Source organism: Urocampus carinirostris, chromosome 14 (genome assembly GCF_059441175.1).
Source record: "Urocampus carinirostris isolate Australia breed hairy pipefish chromosome 14, RoL_Ucar_1.0, whole genome shotgun sequence".
Taxonomy (NCBI): domain Eukaryota; kingdom Metazoa; phylum Chordata; class Actinopteri; order Syngnathiformes; family Syngnathidae; genus Urocampus; species Urocampus carinirostris.
Genome location: NC_142362.1, coordinates 35413386 through 35425948, shown reverse-complemented (window position 1 = coordinate 35425948; position 12563 = coordinate 35413386). Strand labels below are relative to the sequence as shown.

The following is a 12563-nucleotide window of genomic DNA, read 5'->3' as shown; positions in this document are numbered from 1 at the left end:
CATATGCTGCGGCATGCCGCGTATGACGCGGAAATGACGTATTCGTGCTCACGACGCATGTCAATGCTGCAATATGCGCTAGCACTTTCTCAGCATACGAGTTTGAGGAACAGCCTAAGTTTAAACGCTGGTGGGTGTGAAGAGGTCGACTCTTCGTTCCTTCCACCCGACTCCTCGAAACGGATCCAACTTTCAGCGCATCCGGAGCCGAGCGGAGTTTTCATGTTGCATTCGAACTTGTTTTCATTGCCGATTGCGTTTCGTCTCTTTAATACCAGTTTGTCTCGGGGCAGCGATGGAATGTCGTGTGTTGTCAATTCAAAGTCACGTTGTCCGAGGATATGTAGGGAATAAATCGGCGACGTTCCCTTTGCAGGTAGATAACGGTCCCTGCATAATGTTTGTAGCTTTGTCGCTAACATGTCCATACATTTCAGCATCGTTAAGGGATTTTTTTTTGTGTCAAGATCACGGATTTCCACAAGGAAAAACACATTACCGTTATAAATGATTAAAGCCGAGAGTGAAAAATACAAGTCACGTGAATGCAGTTTAACAGTCTCTTTGTAGAGACGGTGTTTAAAGAGAACTTTAATGGCTAATCTTCCAATTACTGAATTATTTTGCATGTTTACTAGATTAAATGTTTTAGATAATAGTCAACAAGATACAACAAATAACTTTAAGAGAATGTTTTTTTAATTGAATGAACATTATTGTTAAATCATTTTTATTTGTGCAATTTGGACCACAAAAGTATTATTTTTTGTTTGTTCAACGTTTTTAGGTTCTGGGCTTCGAAGTGGACTCTATCAACTCGGTGCAGTTCTCCAATCACACAGGTTGGTTTATGAATTAACTTGTTTTTTTGCTATGGAATGTTCTTATATAGTTTTATTACCTGGAATGCAATGCTGGGAAGGTTTATCAAAGCTTCTAAGTTCATTATGGATCAAATGGGCATTTTTCCCACCATAGTGGCTGCATGTGACTGTAGAGTATTCTGCTCAAGCATCAATGTGGGAATTAATTGTATTGTGCTTAACTAGCGTCTTCTTTATGGCATATTCCTTTGCGGTGGAAAACGTGTTCAAAAACGGTTTGCTTTTATACCATCTTGTCCCACAAATATGGAAGAACATATTTTAAAGAATGTCTACACTGTGCCATTCAAAAAAGTTAACTTTGATGTACAAATTGTATACAGTTCCTGTTTGTGTGCCATTTAAACCACCCATCCATCCATTGTCTGCACCACTTATCCTTAGTAGGGTCGCAGGGGTGCTGGAGTCCATCCCAGGAATCTTCAGGCAGTGGGCAGGAGACACCCTGAACTGGTTGCCAGGCATTTAAACCAGTTGACTTTAACATAATGTATAAATATGGTAATGCATATGCACATACCACTTAGTGACTGTCACTTACCTGTATTTGCCCTTTGCCTCTCACTGTCCTCGTAAGCGGGAATAAGCGATTAACCTTTACTCAGGTTAGACCTCATGTTCAGCACAGAAGGTTAGCATTTATTTTCAAATGCAAATTATGCAAAATGAAATATAGTAAATGCTATTCACTCAATGAGCTGCGAACACAGCGAAGAATTAATCCATTTCATGTTAATGGTATAGGGGTTTGAAACGAGTACTGTAACTGATTTAAAGCCCCTGGATTGTTACTTTTTAAAACAGAAACTTCTGGGAAGAACACACTAACATCCATTAGTGTTAACCAGCTCAGTAGCCTAGATGGTAAGGCGCCCGCTTTGAGACTGGGAGGTTCGGGTTCGCGCCCCGGCCGAGTCATTCCTAAGACTTAAAAAGTGGTCGGCGGCGCCCTCTGTTGGCTGCGGCTGCATCGGCTCGCTACAACGGGTCAGGTGCAACGACATTTCGTTCTGTGTACATTGTTACACAGAATGACAATACAAGGAAATTATTATAATTATTATTATTATTAAACATTTTCAAGTTTAGCCTTGGTCTGCCATTTAAAAGTGTACCTCTGTCTACTTAGTTACAGTTTATGATTAACATGGGAGAAAAAACTCCCCTTCTCTCAGAGAAATCAAAATCTGCTTACTTTTCCAACATTGTTTCAAGTCACTTTTATTAATACGATACAAAAATTAACATTTATACATTGTTATTGGTATTGACTCCCCTAGGCTTACAACTCAATATGCAAAAATAACATTATATTTGAAAAATAAGGTTTCTTCTTTTCATCCAAAAGTGTTTCATTGAAAGTTTTTTACTTTCTTTCATCTGCAGGATAAACAGGCAAAAATGTTACAAAGTAGTGCTTGGAGACTGGCCCAAGTTGTAAAAATAGCACATTAAAACAGTGCATCGTAACAATAAAGCAAATGAAAAGTAGTGTTATAACATTTAGCAGCAACATAAAAGTCCCTATCAAGTTGATAAATAAGATACGAGTAATCATTTTTAAATGCAACTGGATAGATTTATATTTTTCACAGCATTGCGTGCTTGTTTAGGGTGGTGATGGTCCTGGGGAAGAAACTGTCACTGAGTATGTAGGTAATATTCTTCAAAACTTTCCATTACAGATCAGAGAGTGTGTAACCCAGTAAAAAGCCTTCTCGCTGCAGGAGCTGCTCCCTGCCGGCCGGTTCTGGGTCTCATTTAGGTCATGTGCTGAACTCACTGCTCCTTCTTGTTTTTGTACTTCCTTTCATTTGCAGTCCGAACAGCTGTGGGGGTTTATTGTGTGTTCATGGTTGAAGGGGTACCAAAAAGGGGGAAATTGGCACCCTGATCAAGACGACCTCTTCAGTCGGTCATTGTAAAATCTTTGTTGAAGAAGGGAGGTTAACCATTTCATGAGTAATGGATTTGGTGTTGGTGGGATACAGTCTGGGTCGGGAGGAGTGGCTTAGAGATTTGTTAGCTGGAGTAGTAGGCGGAACATGCAGCCTCACTTATGTTTTGACGCCGCCTCAGTCGCTTCCCGGACCCGATAACAATCTACCCGCTGGTGATCACCATTTCTTTGACTTTCCTCATAGTCCAATTTAATTGATTAATTTATTTTGAATAAACAAACTGCATTTGCAGTTTGTTTTGGGCGGGTGGACTCATTGAACTGTGTGCCCGCCTGCCGCGGCTATTTGACTGACAGCATACACTCACCTATAACAGTCACGCACACATATTTACACCCACCTCAATCACAAAGCCCTCCCGAACCTGACCCCGTAATGGCATTTGCTGTTTGCTGTCCAGAACACAATGCACAATATTTTGATATCAATGACAAATAAAGAGGATTAAATTTGAAATCTGCAAAGCAGTGAACCAGTGATAACTGAAGCATGACGTTGCGAGGGGTTTCTGCATATGGAAAAAAATGTCAATTTCTGACTCGAAATGCATGCCATAATTATGTGATATTAAAATAAAAAGTAATCCTTTTTTTGTGCTAGGATATCCCCACTGGAAGGGTCAAGTGCTGAAAGCTGATGAGCTCAATGTGCTATATGAGGGCATAAAGCTCAATAAAGTGAACCACTATGACTATATCCTCACAGGTGAGTGGAAAGGTATTTAAATCATGATCACGTTGGTGTATAATTTCAAGCAAATATTTTCTTTAAAGGTTACAGCCGGGACACGTCTTTCTTGTTGACAGTGGTCGACATTGTTAAAGAGCTCAAAACAGCCAATCCCAGTTTAGTGTATGGTGAGTGCAATATTATATTACTAGTTAAGTCCTGCCTTTCTTAATTTTGTTTTATTTTTTATTTTCCTTTTTTGTGACAGTTTGTGACCCTGTAATGGGAGACCAGGGTGCAATGGTGAGCAATTTTGTATTCTGTATAAATTACCAATTGTGTTAATTGCCTTTAAGTTTGCATTTAGAACTGATATGAAACCTCAAAAGGTTGTTATGCCAATACTGGATGTTTTCACCCTGTAATAGTCAGTTATTATCATCAAAATGGAAAAAAAATACTTTGGTGTTTATTTATCAGAAAATAAAGGAGACTAATGTGTTTCCAACCCTCAGTACTTCAAAAAAACATGATCACAAATTGATATACAGCATGAACTACTCATGTGTAATATATGTGAATCGAATTGAATAACATGGTAAAGAAAAATACATGTAAAGGAATAATTTATTTTGTTTTACGTGACAAGCTGGCCGAGTTTAGTCACGGGTTTATATGGGGCGTTTAAAAATGAAACTGATTTTAAATGTTCACTTGAGAGGATTGTCTTGCCTACAAAAGATGTCCTTATTCAATTGCCTCCTTATTTTCAATAATGGTCCCGATTGTTGATTGGTTACAGCCATACTATTTTGCGAGGGTAGCTGTTAGCATGATTTTTCGTATTGTTTAATAATTGTAGGCCTTGTTTCTATGGTTATCATGTTTTTGCTTTTCCCTATAGCATCACTACAAGCCTTGGCGAATAAAGCTATTGCAAACATATATATATATATATATATATATATATATATATATATGTATACAGTGAAGAAAATAAGTATTTGAACACCCTGCTATTTTTCCCACTTGGAAATCATGGAAGGGTCTGAAATTTTCATCGTAGGTGCATGTCCACTGTGACAGAGATGAACTAAAAAAAGATAAATCCAGAAATCACAATGCATGATTTTCTAACAATTTATTTGTGTGATATAGCTGCAAATAAGTATTTGAACACCTGTAAAAATGATTGTTAATATTTGGTACAGTAGCCTTTGTTTGCTATTCAGGTTCAATCTCATGACCTCAGAACTGTGCCGCACAGGCGCTAACCACCGCTGCCCGTCTTACCTACAGTAACCTTGAAAACGGTTATACGGTTGTATGGGGTGGACAAGTGTTTTTATGAAGCTAAGGACCTCAAACAGGTGCATCTAATTCAGGATGATAAATGGAGTGCCGGTGGCCTTCTAATGGGCGGACTAACAGGTCTTCAAGGTCAGAATTCTAGATGATACACAGGTGTTCAAATACTTCTTTGCAACTGCATCACACAAATAAATTGTTAAAAAAATCTTGCATTGTGATTTCTGGATTTTTCTTTTTAGTTTATTTCTCTCACAGTGGACATGCACCTACGATGGAAATTTCAGACCACTCTGTGATTTTTAAGTGGGAGGAATGGCAAAATAGCAGGGTGTTCAAATACTTATTATCTTCACTGTGTATATATATATATATATATATATATATACACACACACACATATAAATTTACATTTTTTTACCGACTTGCTAATTCTATACAGAATAATTTGTTGTTTCTGTTGTGTAGTAGGGAAAATGCGGTGAGGGGCCCAAAAGACCTTGATCTCCTTTGTTATTACGGTATTTTTATTTTTGTAGTATATCAGTAGTATTTTTGTTGTAAAAAGTGAAATAGAATATTGGGGTCAATTATTCATATAAGTTACTAATTAATATGAAAAGACAAGTTTGATAATTATATTTATCTCCTTCCGCCTTTTTGAGCACCACATCAGTTTAAGATCAGTATATTTATTCATTTAAATACATAAATAATATAAATATATACCAAAAACCAAGATAGAGAGAAACAAATTTACAGAACGTAAAAGTTATTTGCTGAAAGAGCCTTGACAACAAAAACAAAAGCCACAGCAGTTGCTCAAGAGGAAAAGCGCTCATCTTGGGATCAAGAGGTCTGAGGTTCGATTTCCGGCTCCTCCGTGTAATAGGTCGAAGTGTCCTTGGGCAAGACACTGAATCCCAAATGCCCCTAATGAGCAGGTAGTTGCTTTGCATGGTTGACGCAGCTATTGGTATGTGAGTGTGTGTGAATAGGTAAGTGTGAAGCACATTGTAAAGCTGGACCTATACATGCAAATTGTCAAACCAGAATGTAATTTTCCTTATTGTCATTGATATTACAAGGTAGTGTGCATTGTTTACAAAATTAGCCATAGAGCTCCAGGATATTTATGTAATCAAATATTTCAAGGGAAAAAGGATATCTACTGAATTGAATTATCCTAATTGTCATTGAAATCATGTTGTGAAACATTGTATGTAACAACATTGGATATGGCACTCCAGGGTTAACATGTGATAACGACTTTAAAGGGCAAAAATATATAACAGACTGCAGGGATCAAAGAAAAGAAAGAAATATTTAAACGTTGTGGTTAGCACATTCGCTCAACACGCCACATGTCAAAAGCTTGAATCTTCATCTTTCATTAGGTAAAAAAGTATGTTTCTAGCTTTTAACCTTAGTTGAGTAAAATGATCGCGTTTCCTCGGACGACTATGTTTCTGCGTAAGCGCACGAAACGTCATCTCTCCCTGACATTTTTTTAAGGAATATGCTCTGTTTACTTGCTAATACTACTCGTCCATATCTCCGCACTGCTTCACTACGGCCACTTATCATATGGCTCTGCCTACACACACTCAATAACCAGAAAAAGGAAGCAACACTACGAAGTTGGGGTCCCTCAATGTGTGCATGAAGTTTTGATCAAAGCTAGCTCTGCCAATGATCATAATTACATTTTGAGAGCCTTGATATTTACTGATGAATATTTTTGGGTTTAGACACTTGGAGACAATGCTTCTGAAAACGTATTTCTATGTTATGGCATTGAATAAGTCAGGATAAGAATAAATGTGAAAAGGAACACTTCCTTGATATTGAGGGTTAGGCTCTGCTAGGGGGTTATCATGATTAAATTTGGTGAAATGATATCAACACTTGATACCAAGACCAGAAAGATTGCTCAATAAAATTGCTAATAACATCAGTTTAAGGTCTTGCATTGCCTCAATCACTAATAAAAGACAAGCCATTTCTGATTATTCGAGAAATGGGTACTTTTACTTGATTTGTAATTATTTCAAGAAAAGTCAATTAACTTCTATTTAACTGATTAATGAATTATTATTCACTGTACTACTACTATATTTGTGCAAGGGAAAAACACCCTTATGAATGCTCCAAACAACCTTTAATTGTGTGCCTTTTCAAGTACGTCCCAGAAGAACTTCTGCCAGTATATAAGGACAAAGTTGTGCCTTTGGCCGACGTCCTTACACCCAACCAGTTTGAAGCAGAGTGAGTATTCTTTAATTAAAGCAAAAGGAGAAAAAGAATGATGTGGTTAAAGACACAGTAAGGGAGAGAAATATGTCAGCACTAAATGTGAGAGAGATGGTAAATGTGTCTGTTTTTCTTAAACAGGCTTTTAACTGGGCTGAAAATCCACTCAACAGAGGATGCTCTTATGGTGGGTGCCTCTTGTAATTAAAGCTACCGTTTTACACTGAGCAGACCTAAAATGCGAGTTACGTGTGTCTTGTGTACTGAATAGGCAATGGAGCTGCTTCATAAAATGGGTCCAAAAACAGTGGTGCTCACTAGTACTGATTTGCCTTCAATTCAAGGAGAGCAGTACCTGGTGGCCCTTGGGAGCCAAAAAATAGGTAAAGTGACATTGCAGTTTTCTCTGTAAATTTGGATATGTTTAGGGCTGATCAATTTGATCGAAATATAATTTCTACCTTTGATCATGGAGGAGTGAAAATAGCGCAGGGAATTCGAAACATTTTTCATTTCATCAATTATCTAAAGGGATATTGTGTATTAATTGACTACTAGATTTCGCTGTAGTACAAGGAAATATAAGAATCACGGAGACTCCAAGTGACCAGATCCAAACTATTTTTCATGTAGCTGGTTCTGTCCTACAGAAATGAAGCTGTTTTGAAAAAGCGTCAGGTAGCCACTAAGACCTACATGTGGCGCCTGAGTTGGTTCAGTGGGTGGAGAGGTACATATTTGTTGGCTATAGAAACCAGATCAGTCAATCAGATTGCAGAACACAAGGCAAGGTGAAAATCTTGAAGCACTTAACCAGTGATAACTGTAGCGCAAAGTAGTGAGGTGTCTCTGTGTATATCACTAATGGTCTAGTGGCCAGAAGACTACACTCTCTCCACTGCGACCAGGTTCGATTCCCGTAGCGGTTGGGGTCAGCGACGTTTTAAACTGTCATTACATAAATACAGTTGTACAGTAAAACCATGTGTATAACACTCAACCAAAGTTCGAGTTGTTTTTTAGGTGAGAACTAAAAAAGTATATACGGTTAATTAATTTTGAACGGAAAACAAAGCAATATATCCCCTTGGCCTGAGATGTATATGTTTTCATGATAAATCAACCATACAAAATTCGTAAAGGAGCATTTTCAGTTAATCATTTAAGTCTCTGGTAGGCAAAAAAATCTAATTGGGTTTTTAATCAATCGTTGATTATAGGCCATTCTTGGGCAAAGACATTGCAAAAGCAAAAAAAATGGACTGGTTAACAAAACTCTTTACTGTTAATTTGCGGCATTTAAAACATTGTATTCAAATGAGACTTAATAACTATATCAAAAATTAACAAAGCTGTTTCCTCTTCCTTCAAGAAAAACCTGACGGCACCGTTAGCATTCAGAAAATGTCAATGGACATTCCCAAAGTAGATGCAGTGTTTGTAGGGACAGGGGACTTGTTTGCTGCCTTGTTGCTTGCCTGGACTCACCATCACCCCAACAACCTAAAGGTTCAGATGCACTTATGTGATGCCATACTGACCACTCGGTGTAATAAATCGTCTTGTCTTTCTGCTTTCCCTCAGGCTGCCTGTGAAAAGACCGTTTCGGTCATGCACCATGTAATTAGGCGGACCATTAATTATGCTAATGGTATTACCCTTTACTCATTCTTCCAGCTTTTTCATACAATTTGTTCTCATCCTACAGAAAATATTGGCCCTCCAAGAACGTTGTGTAATATTGCCTCATTTCAGGCTTAAAGCTAAAAAAATAAGAATATTTTCTAAGAATCATCAACATGTGAGACCTAATTGAGAAGCAGAACCAATTTTCTTGAATTTATTATTATACCTACATTGACAACAAAAATGAAAAGTAGGTGTTGCAAGAATATTGGCCTCCTGTTCGCTTAGGTCGGCCAACTGATTCCAGAAGTTCCCTTAAGTCTTCTGAATGGTCCTACAGTGCATGAGATCCCTCAGTCTCCGTTTAAATGCACCTGAACACAGCATTATGAAGATCAAAGAACACACCAGGCAGGTACCGGATCAGGTTGTGGAAAAGTTCAGAGCATGAATGAGAAATAATATTATGCAACATTTAATCATCTCCAAGGGCACTGAAAACCTATTGAGGCCTGGCTTTTTGTCCAAACACCCATGATCACATTGCATGACCTGTGGGCATACACGGCTTAGGTGGGACAATCTGTACACAAGACAACTATTAGTCGTCCTCTGCAAGAAGAAAGCCCTTTTTGAAATAATCCCCAAAAAAAGGCCAGTTTGGCGTTTGCAAGAAGCCACATGGGAGACACAAGTAACATGCGGAACAAGGTGCTTTGTCAGTTGAGACGGAAATTAAACTTTCATCTCTGAATTCTAAACTTTACATTTGGCTTAAGAATAACACTGCACATCATCTTGAAAACACCATCCCCACTGTCAAACATTGTGGTGGCACCATCATGCTCTGGGGTCGCTTTTCTTCAGCTCATGAGAGCCGATGGGGAATATGGATAGAGCACAGGGCGGAAACAAAGTCCAGAACTCAACCCTGTAGAGCAGGGGTGGCGAACAAGTTTGACACAAAGAGCTGAAATTTTTAATTGTGAGAGTCAAGCCACACCATGCACTGATCTGCCATGACAGACAGACACACACAATTAAAAACATATTATTTACCATAACACACTCCTCTCCTTACAGTACAACAAACATTGTTCTTGTGTTGATTTCAAGGAAAGTGTCCACCCTCAATACAGAAAAAAAACTAAACATAAAACAAGGCAAAGACACAGTATATAGAAAATATGAGGCAAAGAGCCGCATTCTTATTGTCCAAGTGAGCCACGTGTTCGCCACCCCTGCTATTGAGCATTTGTGAAAGATGCTGTGCACAAATGATCACCATCAAACTTTAAGGAACTTGAGCTGGTAGGTAAAGCATAATAGGCAAATAGTTATGTTTCAAGATGTGCAAAACATATAGAAACATACCCTAAAAACTTGTGCCTGTGGTTGCTGCAAAAGAAGGCTGTACAATGTATTAACTCAAAGGGGCAACATAATTTGAAACGCCTACTTTTCCAATTTATATTTGTTAGCACGATATAAAATGTGAAATAGATTTGGTTTTCACTATTGTATCTCACATGTTGTTGATTCTTAGAAAATATGTTGATTTCTTTAAGTTTGAAGCATGAAATGTATCAATGTGTCAAAATGTTTTTGCAAAGCCAACACTTGTGCAGTGTTTTCATTTAACACAATCACTGGAATTAGGTAGAGCATTCAAAAGCAGAGTGTTGTCTCATGTTAATTTTATCAACTGCTTTACGTTGTTTCAGAAAAAGCCGGACCAGGGAAAAGGCCTAGCCCTGCACAGCTGGAGCTGAGAATGATTCAAAGCAAAGGTGACATTGAGAATCCTTCCATCGTTGTGGAAGCGAAAGTTTTACAGAAGTCTTAATATATAAGATGGTAAACGTCATGAATGATTGACAGGATTTTACATAAATCATTTTAAGATTTGCATCTGTGAAAAGATAATTATGGTACTCCCTCTGTATGTATGGATGGAAACGCTCCAGAATCACTGCCATCATTCTCTCCCGTATGACATCTGTAAATCTCTTCTTTTGCATATTTTTAAACAAGATTTGAGCCAATAGGGCATATTTTTAGACAATTTACTTGACTATGAAGTGTACTTTATTACTACCTTTAGATACAGTAACACTTGATAGATGCACGTTTGTACACGCGTCTGCTAGCAGATCTAAGGTCATTGCTTAAGATTCTGCATCTATCTTTAAAAACTTGATGACATAGGTTCAAAGATGGTGTTGACACATTATTATGTCCCCATGGGTTTGTGTTTCTCCGATGAGAGTTTAAAAAAAATAATGGTGTCCGATGTGATTTTAGAACTTTAACCACACATATATAGTGTTTTAAATATTTAAAAAAATATTTTTGATCCAGTGTGTAGCAAGAAATTTATAAATGTCAATCCACTAATAATTTTCTACAAAAACAAGTTCAATTAATATTGTAAAATCTATGTTCCATAATTTTGATGACCAGGGGTCATCCGGGTTCTTGAAAACTTTGAAAATGTTTGAATTTTAATGTTGTGTTTTCAAGGAATGAAAAGGCTCTGAAAGTCCTTGAGTTTAGACACGAAAAAGGTGTACAAACACAGGATAATTTTAGGTATAATTTATTATTTTACCAGAAGAAATTAAAATGGGAACAAAGACAATTGAAAAGTTTTAGAAATAAAATGAAAAATGTGTGTACCATTCCATGCCACAATGATTTAACCTTATTACGTCATAGGTCAGGCCTTTACAAATAATGGATTCTATTTAAGATACTTTTTAGACCAACTTTATATTTTCAAGTATGGCTTCAATACAGTCTATTAGAAACCCAACCAATAAAATAATTGAACGGTTCTTTTGTTTCCCCTAGGGGAGTTGTGCCTCAAAATATTTCCAAGAAAAAAGTGTGCCTTGGCTCCCAAAAAAATGAAAAACCCTGTATTAACCTATGTGTGCGAAAATACTTTACAAAACTGTTCAAACTCTCATGTACGTTTTTCATGGTCCAAGATCCACATACTGTGTTTTTTAACGGCACAATGTACGGTACTTCCAACTGGTTCGTTTTTGACATGCAATTGTAATTTTGCTGATCATCTCAGATTAGATGTCATAAAATCAACCCTTTTTTATTCCACACTTGAAATTTGTTGATTTTCTTAAAAATTAATATATATTTTATCCCTGTCTTGTGAACTCTAAAATGAATATTCTTTTGCATCGATGATTTGAGTAGAGATGGGTTACCATTTTTTTAATGTCATATCTGCGCACTCATTATTAGCCTTAAAGCAGCTAGAAAAGCTAAACGAGTTGAATGTGTTTTATTTTGTTTGCAAATAACAGTACTAGTTGTTCCTGAAAAATAATATGTCACAAAACATTGAGCCACAAGATATAATAAAATAATTTAATACTTTACCCTATGTGTGATGTATTTTTTTGCAACTGGCAAGATTGCAAATGCCTCCTATAAAAAATGCTCCAAATAAATGGATTATATTTGAAATTATGCTGATATCTTAATGGGTACAATTAATATGCCTAACAATTGCAGTAAAAGAATGATTACTAATACCAGTATTGGCATTTAAACCGCATTGCCCTTGTCAGACCGAAAGTGTACTGTGTGATGGGGGGATGAATGTGCAGTACTAATCCACACTGTGACTAGCTGGCAATAACCTTAATAACTTCACATGACTGTGCATTATGTCTGTCCCACCTAAATTTAGTCTATTAAATTTTATTGTGCATATAGTGTTCCTTTACTGTTATTATGTTTTGTTTTGGTTTTTTAATGTACAGTGCCTTGCAAAAGTATTGCATAAATGCTCCAAAGGATTGGCTTCTGGAATTTGGCTTGGCCCTTCTAACAC

The 12563-nt window shown here is 37.1% G+C and overlaps 1 protein-coding gene across 1 annotated transcript; it reads left to right on the top strand.

The window, feature by feature from the left end:
* Positions 1-16: 16 nt before the first annotated feature.
* Positions 17-12105, top strand: LOC148353300 (pyridoxal kinase-like). Its single transcript, XM_088352301.1, has 11 exons — positions 17-376; positions 788-842; positions 3446-3550; positions 3619-3702; positions 3783-3817; positions 7005-7090; positions 7217-7262; positions 7347-7458; positions 8448-8584; positions 8660-8726; positions 10426-12105. The coding sequence occupies exons 1-11, from the start codon at positions 296-298 to the stop codon at positions 10545-10547; spliced, it is 930 nt and encodes a 309-aa protein (XP_088208427.1). The 5' UTR covers positions 17-295; the 3' UTR covers positions 10548-12105.
* Positions 12106-12563: the final 458 nt, after the last annotated feature.

Coding starts and splice junctions, on each gene's coding strand:
- LOC148353300 (XM_088352301.1), top strand. CDS start 296: ATGGAATGTCGTGTGTTGTCAATTCAAAGTCACGTTGTCCGAGGATAT. Junction 843..3,445: donor GCAGTTCTCCAATCACACAG/GTTGGTTTATGA, acceptor TTTTTGTGCTAG/GATATCCCCACTGGAAGGGT. Junction 7,091..7,216: donor CCCAACCAGTTTGAAGCAGA/GTGAGTATTCTT, acceptor TTTCTTAAACAG/GCTTTTAACTGGGCTGAAAA.